Source organism: Mustela erminea, chromosome 11, assembly GCF_009829155.1.
Source record: "Mustela erminea isolate mMusErm1 chromosome 11, mMusErm1.Pri, whole genome shotgun sequence".
NCBI lineage: Eukaryota > Metazoa > Chordata > Mammalia > Carnivora > Mustelidae > Mustela > Mustela erminea.
Window position 1 is genome coordinate 23,492,992 of NC_045624.1, and position 14,385 is coordinate 23,507,376.

A 14,385-nucleotide genomic window follows, 5' to 3' on the forward strand; every position below is an offset into this window, starting at 1 on the left:
CTGCAGGTCCTTCCCCACCAAGTGCTGACACATGGAGCCTGGGGGCTTTATCCTGGGCTCCTTAGGGGCCCAGCTCCAACACCTTGCTCAGAAAGTGTCCTTCGCCAGTGGCAGCTGGATGCTCAGAACTGACAGGGAGCCCCCTGCCCTTCCCCTTCTCATCCCTTTGCCTGTGCTGCCCCCCACCTCAGGCACCCCAGCCAGGGCAGCTGTGCTGCAGACAGGCACCTGCCCCGACAGGAGGATCCCAAGTCACTAGGGAAAGGAGGGTGCGTGGCAGCCGGGAGAGGCTGCTTATTTTTAGCCCACTTACTGGCTGGGGCTTTGCAGACCAAGATGTGGCTCCTGCTCCTCGCTGATGCTGTTATTTCTCTCCACCAGGCCTGGGGATTGCTTTCTTTCCCAGGCAGTCACCTCAGCATGGCCCACTGCAGCGGCAGGCCCTGAGCAGGTGTCTGTGTGTTTGTTATTTTTGATTGCCCGCCTTATGGCGCATGAAACCACCACGGGGGACGTGGGCTCTGCGCCGCCCTCATCTTCCCAGGGCACAGCAGAGGGTGGCAGCAGGGTGGGGCCGGCAGGGGGGGGTCTTGGCTCAGGGGTGCTCCCACACTGCTCTTGGCCTCTGGCTCCAGACAGGGCACTGGGAAAGGCGGACATCGGGAAGCAAGAGGAAGGGGTCAGGTGGGACCGCCCCTGTCCCCACCGTGCCCTGGCTGGTGCTGCTGTAGGCCCTGCCCTTCACACCCAGGGAGAGCAGAGGTGGCTCGGGGCCTCAGTTTCCCTTTTCCATCAAATCAGCAGGGCCAGGCTCTCCCTAAGGGAAAGCTCTAGAGGAGCACTCCTTCCGTCTTCTCATCCGGGGTGGCCCCTGGTCCTTGGCTTGGTCTGGCACAGCTCTGACCTCTCCTCTCTGAGTGCAGAACCCAGAATACAATCAGAGGAGCTCCGACCACTTAGGCACATGGATGCTATTGAACTTCAGGCACCGGAAAACAGCGGATGTGGGGAGGGGCTTTCTGTGAACTTCCCTCCACTGCCTGAAGACACGCCCTCCAAAAGGCACTCCCTTGTCACCCATCTCCTTTCTGGGGCTTTCATCGGGGCAGACTGCCTCCTGTAGCAGGAAGGGACCCGGGCAGTGCCACCACACCCACTCACACTTCATCACAAACTAGCAAGCTCCCTCTTGTCCTGGAACAACCCCTTTGTCTTTCCTAAAAATCCTCTATCCTCCCCTAAGGGGCCAACACCCCCCCCCCCCCCCCACGGCTTCCCTTCCCCTTGGCAGATGGTATTTAATCCTGATTTCTAAGGCAGGGAGTGACTTAGTTTCCCCTGGGTCTCTCTCATGTTGCACGAGGTGTACATGTTCATAGACTCCTGTTCATTCTCAGCTCAGGGCCTCAGCTAAGAACCTGGAGGGACAGAGGGAGAGCGACATTTCCTCTCCCGCAGTGTCTTCTTTACACGGCCTTCTGCCTCTCCTTTCCCCTGCAAGACGTGAGGCACTGTCCCAGGTCATCCTGAGAGCCTTCCGTAATTCAAATCCAAATCCAATTATATCTGCAAAGACCCATTTCTTTCTTTTTCTTTCTTTCTTTCTTTCTTCTTCTTCTTCTTCTATTTTTTTTTTTTTTAGACTTTATTTATTTATTTGACAGAGAGAGATCACAAGCAGGCAGAGCAGGCAGAGAGAGAGGCGGAAGCAGGTTCCCTGCCAAGCAGAGAGCCCAATGCAGGGCTAGATCCCAGAACCCTGGGATCATGACCTGAGGCGAAGGCAGTGGCTTTAACCCACCGAGCCACCCAGGCGCCCCCAAAGACCCATTTCTAAATAAGGTCATATTCACAGGCACCAGGCATCAGGACTTGGACATATCCTGGGGGGGGGGGTGTCACTCTTCAATCCACTACAGCCAGACACTGGTGGAGATGCTGCTCGGTTCTGTTCCCTGGCTGTAGGTCGACAGGTCAGAGGGCACGAGGCTCCTGAGAGCCGCTGTGTGGCGAAGAGCGGCTCTGTTTTGAGCTGCTCCCAGTCCCCGGGCAGACGAGAAGCTCGGCTAACGTCTGAGCCCCGAGCACAGAGTAAAGGCTTACAGCAAGCCCCTCTTCTCCCCCGAGCGGGTAAAGCCAGGAAAATAAAGGACGAAACAGGCAGAAAGGGGATTAAATCAAAGATATCTGAGCCTTCCGGGATGGGTGGCCCCCTGGGCAGAGAAGAGACGGAATAAACAAAAGGGGACACGTGGGAGGCCTCCAGGCCGAACCTCGCGGAGGTGTGAGCCGCACCCGCCCTGCCCCTATCCCGGGGAGGAGCCAGAGGTCAAGTTGTCCCTGACGCCTCAGGACCCCCCCCCCCCGCCCACCCCCCAAGCTCCTGGAGAAACTCAGGCTTGTCTTCCCCTGCCCTGCTTTCCTGTGGGATGCTTTTCAAACCCAGGGACCCTCCCCGGAGAGCCCAGGCCCCCGCCGGCTCTCGCGCCCCGCCCACCTGGAGCAGCTGCCCCGGGCCGAGCCCTCCAGACACTTGTTCTCCCTCCTCGATCAAAATCTGTCGGCCGGGGCTCATCTTCCCTCAGGCCAGTTTTCTCGGCTGTGCGGACGACGGGGAGCTAATCCTGTAAACAAACTCACACCAACGTGGGAGTTACTGACCGAGCCTCGGAGCCTCGGTGATGACTGCTAACAGCCAAATGGGCTGGTGGGAGGGGGCGCTGCTCGCATTTCAGCGGACGGGAGGCTTTACGTGGAAGCGAGGAATCCCTAAAGCTGGCTTTGTCCGTCCGGGACAGGCCGGGCGGGGAGGCTCGGGTTTGCGCTGAGCACTTCCCCCGCGCTACGGTCACATCCCGCGGTTGCCGCGGCGGTCCGGCCGCCACCCACGGCTGGAGCAGCTCCCCGCCCTGAGTGGTCAGGCCAGTGGCCTTCGGGGACCCCCCCACCACCCCAGAACAGGTCTCGGTGGACCAGCATCTGGTCTCATAATCACGCCTCGGGATCTATGTATTACTGTTTCCTCCTATTTTAAAGAGGAAGCAGCCGAGTAGCAGGCCAAGGTCACACAGCAGAGCTGCTTTGAATCTGTGAAGGCTTCTCTCTCCTTGGGGCCTTGTTTATTTATACCGCCCCCTTCGCCCCCCCCCCCAAGATTTTATTTATGAGAGAGAGAATGAGCGCAGGGGAGTGGTGGGGAGCAGCAGGCAGAGGGAGAAGCAGGCTCTCCATGCAGAGCAGGGAGCCCCATGTGGGACCCCAGGATCGGGACCTGAGCCCAAGGCAGATGCTTCACTGACTGAGACCCCCAAGAGGCCCTGTGTGAAAGTATTTTTAATCTTATTTGAGTGCTTCAGAATTATGGATCTCATTCTTTCTTTTCTTTCTTTTTTTTTTTTTTTTTTTTAGATTTTATTTATTTATTTGACACAGAGAGAGAGATCACAAGTAGGCAGAGAAGCAAGCAGGGGGCGGGTAGCAGGCTCCCTGCTGAGCAGAGAGCCCAATGCGGGGCTCGAACCCAGAACCCCAGGACCCTGGGATCATGACCTGAGCCAAAGGCAGAGGCTTAACCCACTGAGCCACCCAGGTGCCCCTCTCGTTCTCTTCCTCCTCAGCTTTGCTCTGAAGACTCTGCGCTTCTGTGAAAAGTGACTTCCCTGCTGTGACCGAGTGTGGGAACCTGCTGTGGGGCCTCACAGACCAGGAAGTCTCCCTCCCTAGGGACGGGGGTTGGGGGGTGTGCTCCTCTGCCCTCTTTGGTCACCAGGTCGGTCTGGGTGTGAGGATGTCTTTGGGGCGCACGCCAGAAACGCAGGACCGAGGGTAGGCAGAGCCCGCATTTGCCGCGGGCCTGCCGCCTCACTCTGCAGAATGGCCGCTTGGGTCTACACCCCATGTACACTACTGTGTGAATTCTTTTCTACCACGTCACACAGGTCCCCTGGTGAAGAAACTGCACCGTGTCAGACAGGACTGCCCAGGCTTACGCTGAGTATAGGTTCTGGTGAAGTAAAAATGAGGAGAGCAGTGCCGGGGGCGGGGTGGGGGGGTGTCTCTGTCAGTTAGGCCTCCGACTCTTGGTTTGGGCTCCGGTCCTGGTCTCAGGGTCCTGGGCTCAAGCCCCACATTGGGCTCCCTTGCTTCGCCCAGAAGTTCTCTCTCCCTCTCCCTCTGCCCCTCCCCCTGCTCTTATGCTCTCTCTCTCTAAATAAATAAATAAATGAATATCTTTAAAAATGTGAGAAGAGGACACTACGGAGTTTCACTGTATAGAAATATTAATCATAGCCATTGACACACTGTTACATTTTTGCCACATCATCTGACTGTCCAATAATTAGCACTGCCTGCCGTCGGAATGTCTCTGTTTGCATACCAGATCCACTCTCCACTTGCTCTCTGCCCTGAGGCTAACCCGGCTGGGCCCCATCAGCCAGCGCCCTTGATCTCTGGCTTCTGGTTGGGGGTGGCCTATGGGCGGCCCTGGCAAGAGGCGAGGATGTGGGGGGAGAGTGAAGCAGGGTTTTCCCCAGGCTCTTACCTCCCATCAACTCCTGACTCATTCCCTTAGCCCTTCCTTTCTTGTTCGTCTTTTCAGGTGATGGTGGGTCCAGTCACCTGTCGGCCTTCTTCGTCCCGCCGCTGCCCCTGCCCTTCGTCCTCCGGGCCTTGGGGTGGGAAGGGCTCCTCTCTCTCGCCAGCCCTGGGATCCTGTAGTATTTCTAGTTGACTTCCCTAAACTCCACCCATAATCTTCATGCCTTGCCTTTTTTGAACAGAGTGTGTTACCTGCTTCCTGCTGGGCCCCTGGCGGATGATACAGTGCTTGGTATTTTAAAAGAATACGCAAAATGTTGGGTTAGACTAGGTAATAGCAAAGGACAAGGGCCACAGTCTTCATTGAGGACAGCTAACATATGCCCGCCTCCGTGCCCCACTGGAGGTGCTGTATGGGCTGGGGCCTACCCTCTAGAACATGCTCATCTTCCTGGCTTCCCAGCTCACTCTCGCCTTCCCAAAAGAGGCCGCAGTCTCGGGGCCATGCTCCACCCCACCCTACCCAAAGCTCCTCTGCACCCCTTTGTCTTCCTGGACTTACCTGCCGTTGGTAAATCATTTTCTTGCCTACAGCGCGACTGTCTCCAGATTGCAAGCTCTCCAAGCCAGGCACGGGGTCCCAAGTTTCTAGGTTCCCAGCACAGCGCCTGGCTGGCAGTGGACCTTCAGTACCTATGGAGCGCTTGCTGGCCGTGGGCGTGGGGGATGGTTCCTTGAAGCCCTGGGATCCATTCTGGCCCAATTCAGGCAGTGGCCCACTACCCTGTTCCAGGCCCCTGGCCTGTCCCATCTTTAGGAAGATTCAATGACAGGAGCTGGAAGATGTGACTGGGAGACAGGAGGACCAGAGGGCTGACATTTTTAATTGCATAATGATTTCCTCAGCACTGGTGGTGCTGGGGAAGATGAGGCCTGCTGCCTTCAGGATGGATGGTGTGGGGATGGGTGAGTTATATTTTCCCAGATAAAAGCACCAATTGCCTATAAACTCTGATTCTGCCTGATGTAAAAGCCACTTTATTGCACATCCAGAAATTACTACCCGTATAAAGGCACATTATTGTGATGTAAAAATAGATTTTATATAATTTTTTCATGCCACCACCTTGTAATTCCTCATTTCCAAGCACCCTGAGATTGCACTGAGGTTTATTTTTCTCTTTTAATTGTTTGCCATGGCATGCCAATTTATGATGAGATATTTTCCCTGAGATCAGAGCAGGGCCCAGGCATAAATAACAGCCATCACCTCATGGCAGGCGGGGTTCTGGGGTACCCCAAATGCCATCAAACAACATTAGGCTCCAAGTGATGCCGCAATTCAGAGTGGGATGGCGTATGGTTTCATAAGAATTTGAAGCCCTCCAGAAGGCAGGAAAGGGGAGGCGCTCCACCCCTCCCACCTGACCAGAGGGAGGGTGCAGATATCCCCCCACCCCGCTCCCCTGCCTGCCAGAATGCAGCCCAGGGAAACCTGCTCTGGGCTGGGCTATGTTTAAGCCCCACTGGCAAGACCCAGGCAGCTCAGAATTCCTCTCCATCACCCCACCCCCCATCCCACCCGCCCATCCTCCACCTCCTCCACCTCCAGGCACAAAGCTCCCCCTGCAGAACTTTGACACCCCCCAACCCCACCCCACGCATTGAGTTCGTGGCCTGGGTTCCTCCTCGGGTGCTTTATTTGGAAGATGAGAGACTGCCCTGTCCTGCAGAAAAACCTGTGTTTCCTTCTGCCCACCGCCCCCCTCCCTGCAATCTCTGAGACTGCCCCTCTGTGCCAGCGATAGCTGCGGGGGATCCGCCCAGCCTGTCCTTACACGCCAGGGCAGAGGAGGTCACTTCCCTGTCCCTACAGCTGCGATGCTGGGTGCTGGGGGGGCAGCTTCTCTCACACCCCTCCCTAGAGGGACCCTAGGCAGCCATTCACTCCCTCCTGGCCTGGACCTGGGGCCTCCTTTCCAGCTCCTGAGTCCCAGGGTTGCACTGTCTGCCATCCAAAAGCTATAGACAGCATCTCCCCAAGGGCAGCTGGCGGGGGCGGCAACTCGTTGCTTGCGGCGCTTCTCCCCAGGCAGAATTGCACAGGTCTGGCGATGAATGAATGAATGAGTGCACGTTTAGATGGGTGGTGGCTCTTAAACTTTGTTGCGCATCACATTCCCCTGCTGGGGCCCATACAGCGTTCAGTAGGTCTGAGATGGGGCCAGAGAGTTTGCATCTTTAACAAGTTCCCAAATGATGCTGATGCTGCTGATTCGGAACCGTATTTTTAGAACCGCTCCGATTATTTGTGTCTCTGTTACCCTGATGAGTGGGAGGGATTATTGACAGTAGGGAGTCGGGAAATTGGGTGCCTGCATCACCGTTCTTGGGACAGGAGTGGAGAATGGGGGGGGTGAAGGGGGAAGGGAAGAGAGGGAGCGCAAGGACAATTTTAGAAAGTGCCCAGTGACCTCAGGGCAAGGGGTCGGAAGAGGACCCAGGAAGCGGTGGGTTTCTCTGGGGCTGGGGTCGAGGGCCCTCTGGCTGCCCCAGAAAGCGCCGGCTCCTCGCGCCCGGCCGGCTGCTGCCTGGCTCCGAGCGGCCGCCGCCTCTCTCGGTCGCTCGGGTCGAGCCCCAATGCGCGCGGCCCGCATGCAGGCCGCGCCCGGCGGGGAGGCTCGAGGCCGCCGCAGCCCCCGCTCCCCTGACCCGAGGGGAGCCCCGGGGCGTCGGCGAGGCCCAAACGTCCAGGCGGGCCTAGCGTGCCCCGCGTCACCCCCCCGCCCGCCCGCCGAGCCCCGGCGGGGGGGGCGGGCGGAGAAGAACCAGCTACCTTCTTCGGCGGGAGACCTGGGAAGCGGGGAGGACGCGGCGGGCCGTGGGTGCAGATGCAGGGAGCCAGACCCCGGGCCCCCCACCCTGCCCGGCTCCTAGCTAGTCCTGCAACCCTGGCCAAGTCGCTTCCTCTCCTCGTTTCTGTATCTGTAAGATGGGGGGACGGTGGTTTCCCGCTCTGAGGCTCTAGGGAATTGTGCTGTAGAGGACACGGAGGAGCTCCTGCAAAACCAGCCCAGTGACCCATCCCCTAACCTTCGCTCGCAAGCCAGCAGCGGGTGTCCTCGGAAGAACCGCCATGAATGGACTCCCTTCTTGGCTGCTAACCACAGCAGGGCGCGGACGGGCCGCCCTCAGGGGCCTCCCGCAGCCCACCTCCAAGTCCGGTCTCGCGACCGCCTCGTCTTGTCCTCTAGGGGGCGCTGGTTCTCGAGTATCGTTGTGGTCGCGGGAGTTTGGGAGTCCCACCTCGGTCTGCGACCTCGGACCAGGGTACGACCTTGGACCACGGGAACGTGGCTGTGGGAAGCAGGCATGTGATGTGCTTGGCACAGAGCCTGGCACAAGGGAGCACGGCCATGTTTAAGGCCATTTGGATAAGGAGAGCCTGACTAGCCCTAAACTTTGCCAGGTGCTGCCCCGCCCATTTCAGCACAGTGAACCTGGATTTAGAAATTTTGAAAAAGAACCCCAGAAATCATCAACCCGGAGCAGGAGGGCTTAGGATTTCTCTTTTTCCAACAGGTAAAGGCTGGCCATAGGTTCCCAGGCTGACCTGTTCTGATGGAAAGGTAAGGGGTGGGTGGGGTGGGAGGGACATGAAATTCTGGGCTCTCCAGCCTTGCTCCCCATTTTTTCTCTGGGTCTGGTTCCATGCAATGCCGCCTGCCTGGGCTGAGCTGCACTTTAGTCATTCATTCATTCATTCATTCATTCATTGATAAATCACTTACTGAATACATCCTACTGATAAATACTGTGCCAGGGATAGGGATAGGGATACATAACACCTGGCCTGTCTTCTGGAGATAAAATGGGGGGCAAAAAGCCCTTCTCTCACAGGGCTACCCATTAGCACTTAGCCCAGTGCACAGAAATGGTTAGCTGCTACTGACACTATGATCCTAATGGGAGCTTGTAGTCTTGAGACCCTACACTCCATCAGGTGGGTCAGCCGTTCTCTCCTAGAGGAGAGCACTAGCCAGCCAACCCGGAGAGCCGAGTCAGGATCTGGTCCTTTCTCGCTGATTTCTGTCTCTGTATAGCATGAATTGTCTTTTCTCATGGTCTCCAAACTCAAGCCTTAGTCTACCTCCTAGAACCTCTCTGGCATCCGGACAAACTTTACCTCCCTCCCCGTGGTAGGCTCCGGAAAAAGGAGTGTGGAGACCTTGTTCATACTGCCTGAACACCCTCGGGGAGCTTGTTAGAGATGCAGACTCAGCCTTGCCCCCCCACCTACCGGATCTGAACCTACATTTTAAGGAGACTCCCAGATGAGTTATACGCCTGTTCAAGTCTGAGAAGCACTCTTCCAGGGCCTGCTAGAATCAAAGTCCTACCTTCAGCAGAGGAAAACGGAGGGCTGCTCTTCAGGAAATGCCCCCAGCCCAAGGGGCTCAGATACTTCCTGGGTCAGGGCCTCAACTCTTCCTGCTGTTGGAGAACCCCTTGTCTCTGCCTTTAGGCGCCTCTCCCTTCCCAAGTAAATAAGTCCTGCTAAAGTTGATTGGATTCAAATACGTATAGATGATGGCCACTGACAGGGCAAAGGGCTTGACGCTCTCAATTGTGGGTCTTCCAGGCCCAGGGCAGAGTAGGTGCTGAGCTCATATGTTTATTAAACCGCAATCTATTCTTTGCAGTTGGAACACAGATCAGTAATCGGGTAAGAACCGACTAGGTGGGGCCCCGACTGCTTCGAGGAGTCTAGTCCTCTCTTCAAGCAGAAGCCGATGCCTGTTGTCAGGGCTGTGACGGAAGTGACTGCTGCTTGGATAGGTCGGAACCCCCTTCCCACAAAGCAGCAGAAGCAAATATAGGGGACACACAGGACGATCCCTCTTTCCCATTCTCTTGGGAGACATCAGTCATTGATTACAGCTGACTTTCTGGCATGACCTCGGAATCCTTCTCTCCATAGCGCCCCAGGGACTATCCATCAAACTCATGGCACTACTGGAGATCTTTGCTTCAGGTTTTCCCCTGGGAACCACCCTCTCCAGATCAGGCAAGAGGAGGCAGGAGGCCAGGCCTGTTCCAAGCGATGCTTGCTGTTCCCTCCCTCCCGCTGAAGCCCCCCCTGAGTGGGTGTGCTGTTGCCCCTTGGGGACTGTCCCCCCCAGATGAAGCCCAGCCCCAGACCACATAGGTCCCTTGTCCACATAGGCCTCTCTCCCTAGGGGGCTAGAAGACCACATAAGTGGCCAGTATGGTGGGTCTCCAGGAGGCTTTCGATGCTCTCATGCCCTTTACGGCTCTGGATTGGGCACTGACCTGTTAGCCTGTCAAATGGGAAGGCCCCCAACAGTCATGCACTGTGGTGTCCTGGAGCATTCCCCTCTGACCCCAGGGTTTTGGTGGACCCGAGGGGAATCTAGCAAGAACGCACACTCAGATGTTCTCATGTCCTCCCAGACACCGTGCCAGCACTGGGGTTCCTGCCTTGGGTCAGGGGACGTGACAGCCATAGCACCCCGGTCCCCTAGTGCGGCCCCTGCAGCTGACCCCACTCTCCATCCCCACCACACCCCCCAGCTGTGCCAGCGTACTCGCCCATGTCAGAAGAAAAAGGCATCATTTCCTGCTGCTCACGAACCCAGGTGAGGTCTGCAGAAAGGAGTCCGGGTGGGGCTCTCAGCTGGTTGTTGCCCTCCCCACACACAATGTCCCCCTCAGGACGGGCAGGCACCCTCACCAGGCCACGGTCAGGCCTCTGCTGTGTTTACTCTTGTGTCTTCAGCAGATCACAGGGGCTCAGGACACATGAGCAGACTAAGCTGCTAGCCCCCAGGGTCCGTGACCGCCACCCCCACCACCCTGCAGCCGGAGCCAGTGCGAGCCCCTCCCTGGAGACACACGGGGATTCGCCTCTGGGACCTCAGCTCCCGGCCTCCGCTCCAACACCCCGATTCCCATCTCTTCTGAACTGCACAGCATTCCCACGACGGGATGTGGCCTCTAGGCCTCTGGGTTTTTGTAGCATCGTCCCTAGTTCTTTCACCAGAACGGGGGCTCTCCCGACTCCCCACTGAGTGTGGGATGCTCCCTGTCCCCCCACCACCCTGAGCTGTGGTGGCCGCTCCCGACCACCGGCTGGGCACTGGACCCCAACGGCTGCCTTACATGCCCCTCACTGAGTTCTGGGGTTGCCAGGAAAGGTTAGGTCTTGACCCTCAAATTAGGGTTGAGGAAACAGCCTCAGAGGCTAACAGCTTGCTTGCGGGGCACCCCACGAGACTGAGGCAAGCGAGGGCAGCCTGACCGCCCTCAGAGCCGCATCCTCACTGAGCTGTGCGGACTCCTTGGCGCGAATCTCATCTCCACATTCTCTCCCAGCATCAATGCAGCTTAATAATGACTGATCTGGGTGCCCTCTCTCTAGCGAGGCTCAGTGAGAGATTCTCTGAGTCCTGAACTTGGAGCGGGGCGCTGAGGGGGCGGGGGGGCTGCAGTGGCCAGGAGGAGGCCTGCTGAGCCACCTGCCCCATCCATGCCACAGCCCCCTGTGAAGCCTCTGAGGCCCAGATGATGCTGTCCATGGCCAGCTGTGCATGCAAACAGGAACACGTTCCGAAGTCCAACACAGGGACCACGGAGGTGAACTGCGGCTCTGGCTTCTGCTTGTGCACAGACAACTGGGAAGGTGAAATGCTCAGGCCACAGCCTCTGCCCCTGGGCCACACTCCCCTATCCCGAAGCAGCACCTGGGCGGCTGCGGAAAAGCGCCTGACCTGCCCGAGAGTTGAGGGGGAGCTGCGTCCTTGGTTGGGGCAGCCGCATCACTCCTTTGGGTTGGGGCCGCCTGCTCACTGAACCACATCCATGTTACCCACTCTCAGGGCTCAGCAACTGGGCCCAGGGCTTAGAATGACCCTATTGAGCTGGGATGATGGATCTGTGCTGCCAGGGAGTCAGCAGCTAACACCCTCAGGCCGCAGGGACGGGGACTGTGGCCTCCTGCTGGCCTTGTCCAAGGTCCTGAGGTGGCCAGGACCAAGCTGGGAGACCCTCATCCTGCCTGGCATGCGTTCCAGTCCCAGGTTTCGATGCTCCCACAAAGGTCCCTAGAGACTGTGACACCCTCATTTTCCCAGGACTGTTTTTGGAAAAAATGTCTTTTGAAAGACCCTGGCACCAAGAACAGTCAAAATTAGGGTGACCTAGTTCTGTCATTACTTTCGGCGGGGGTGGGGGGGGTAGGAGCTTGCTGGGCCACTGATGTTTTAGTTCGATCTGAGTGGTTGCAGAAGGGTTTGGGTTTATGAACACCTACAAGCTGGATACTTAGGATTTGTGTACCTTAAAGTGACACATCAACTTGAGAAGTGATCTGGGAGCCCTGAAGCGTCTTATGCAGGCCTTCCCCATCCACACTGGCTGCTTTTCCCCAAAGGGCAGTGGAACTCCAGCTGGTCAGCAGCCAGAGCTGGCAACGCCAGGCCTGAGCTCCAGTCCTTAGCTGTGCAGTGCCTGTGACACTGGAGCCCAGACGGGCCGGCAGAGGGCTTTGCTCTGTGTTCCCCCTCAATCAGACCCGTTCTTCTGCCGGCAAAACCTGTTGAGCCACCTTGTCCTTGAAAAACCTTCCACAACTTTCCTTGGTAGACTGAAGTGCTCCTATTTGAGGTTTCTCTAACCCTAACTCCTAGGAAAAAATGTTTCTCTTTGAGTTCCCATACTACCTTATGAGTGATGTAATCAACATGTATTGATCTACCTCCCAGACCTAGAACATCCCTAGAAAATTACATTCCCTCACATCCTTCCTTAACCCATCTGGAGAGGACCACTATTCAGATTTTGGTGTTTATCATCCTTCTGCTTTTCGGTTTCGTATTTTAGTACATATTTCAAAGGTGTCCATGTGTCCCAGTTTGCTCAAAAAAGTGCCAGTTTATGATTGTGGCCCAAATATAAGGCTTTAAATGTCCCTTTACACTCTCAAACACATCCCAAAAGTTAAATGATCATTCAATAGATACATATGTGGGAGTGTTATTATTTGGTTTTGAACTTGGGAATAATGGCGCATATGATATGAAGTCATCTGAGATGTGCTTGTTTCTAAGATTTATCTGTGTTACTCCGTGCGGCCACACTTTCCTTGAGTAATACTCCCTTGTGTGGATACACCTTGCGGTGTCTGTGGTGCTCAGTTTTGTGTGAGTAGGAACTCAACTCCGGGGACCTTTCTTGCTGGAAGGGGCAGTTCTCACATGTGCACATAGCCCTTGGCTGCAGAATCAGAAGGAGACTGCTGGATCCTGGGGCATGCACTGTGTCAGCTTGACAAGCCACCGCATTTGGACATTTGGACCTAAACCTGTTACCAGTTAACTGGGTTTTCCTATCACCGGTATCTGCAGTCCTCAGTAGGCTGTGGGCCCAAGGATATGAGGGCTGATTGCTCTGTCTCAGCACTTAGAACAGTGCCTGGAGCTAGGAGGGAGGTGCTCAGGAAATGCTAAGTGCCAGACTGCCCTGGGGCTATGGGCTCGGGCAGATCCATTCCTACTGAGAAAACAACTTGAGACGTTGCTGTCGGCGCAGCAGTATTCTGCACGTGCCAGGCCCTACAACGGCTCCGAAGGGAGCAAGGCTGAGTGTTCTGCTTGCTGGAGGGGTCGCCTCCCTGGGAAGGGAACCCTGGCTCCCTTCCACTGAACCAGGTCCTCAGTGCGTCCCTTAAGTCCCTAGGGGCCACGCCCACCGAGACGGGCACCCACCACGGTGAAAGCCATGATGCAGAGAACATAGGCCAGGGACCGGTTTTCTATTCTTGGCTCAGCCATAAATAAGCTGGATGACCTTGGACAAGTCACTTTGTCTCCCTCCTTACCAGATAAAATGAGTTTGGACAGTGACAGCTAATTCTTGAACGAGAACTCATCAGGCTCACCAGGGAAGCTTATTTAACATGCAGAGTCCCAGGCCCTGGACCATAGGAATTGAGGGAGCGGTTCTGGAAAGGGAAGTGATACGTGCAGATTTACCTGAAAATGAACAAAAAATTGGAAATGCTCACCGATGGTGAAAAAATTGGTACACAAGGGGTTCTAATAAGCACTGCCAACCCTCAGCTGTTCCCTACAGGCAAACACTTTTCATCATCTGTTCTAGATTTTCTGGTTACCATTATTGCTAAACAACAGGCCAGTTCTTGTTTTATCAACTTCGCGAACATTACCCGTTGTCCTCCCACTGTGACAGAAGGCTCAGTCACACCCCCAGCCCCACTCCCAGCGGGGACCTGGCCCTTTCTGGCAGCTGCATTTTAACAAGCTCCTCGGGTGATTCTGAGCCAGCTGGTCTGTCTACTGGCCACACTTAGAGAAGCACTGGCCGAGGGAGGCTTCTGGGTAGACGCTGAAGTTCTCTCAGGGCATCTCTTACACTCCTGGTTGGTCTGCCTGGCTTCTAGAACTTGCTGACAGACCCTTTCCCCATCTCCAGGAGCTTGGAAAGGCTGGGCATGGAAGGCATGTGGGCAACCGCATTCTTCCCTGTTTGTAGTGGGCGGAACTGCCCTGCCCTGTTGTCTTGCTACCCCGTCAGATCAAGCATCACCTCCTGTCCCCCAGTTGCATAATTAGAAGGAGCAGATTTCGCCTGTGGGGACTGGCAGAGCTCGTGCTCTAGCAGACTGCTGAGCGTCTGACTTCTTCATGAGCAAGAAGGCGTGGATTCCGACAACAGTCCGTACAGAAACAAGGCGCGCAGCAAAACTAAGCTACCAAGGACACAGCCCAGACAATGCCAAGCAGGAGGGGGCAGGCACGCAAGGGC

The 14,385-nt window shown here is 56.2% G+C and overlaps 1 protein-coding gene across 1 annotated transcript; it reads right to left on the reverse strand.

Moving 5' to 3' along the window:
- Window positions 1-246: 246 nt before the first annotated feature.
- Window positions 247-5,350, reverse strand: LOC116568733. Its single transcript, XM_032304406.1, has 3 exons — window positions 5,102-5,350; window positions 2,647-2,963; window positions 247-643 (listed from the first exon to the last, which is right to left on the reverse strand). Exons 1-3 carry the CDS (start codon window positions 5,348-5,350, stop codon window positions 310-312), a joined length of 900 nt encoding a protein of 299 aa, XP_032160297.1. The 3' UTR covers window positions 247-309.
- Between the last annotated feature and the right edge of the window lie 9,035 nt (window positions 5,351-14,385).

Coding starts and splice junctions, on each gene's coding strand:
- LOC116568733 (XM_032304406.1), bottom strand. CDS start 5,350: ATGGGACAGGCCAGGGGCCTGGAACAGGGTAGTGGGCCACTGCCTGAA. Junction 2,964..5,101: donor AAATGATTTACCAACGGCAG/GTAAGTCCAGGA, acceptor TGGTCCACCGAG/ACCTGTTCTGGGGTGGTGGG. Junction 644..2,646: donor GCTCGGTCAGTAACTCCCAC/GTTGGTGTGAGT, acceptor CGCCTTTCCCAG/TGCCCTGTCTGGAGCCAGAG.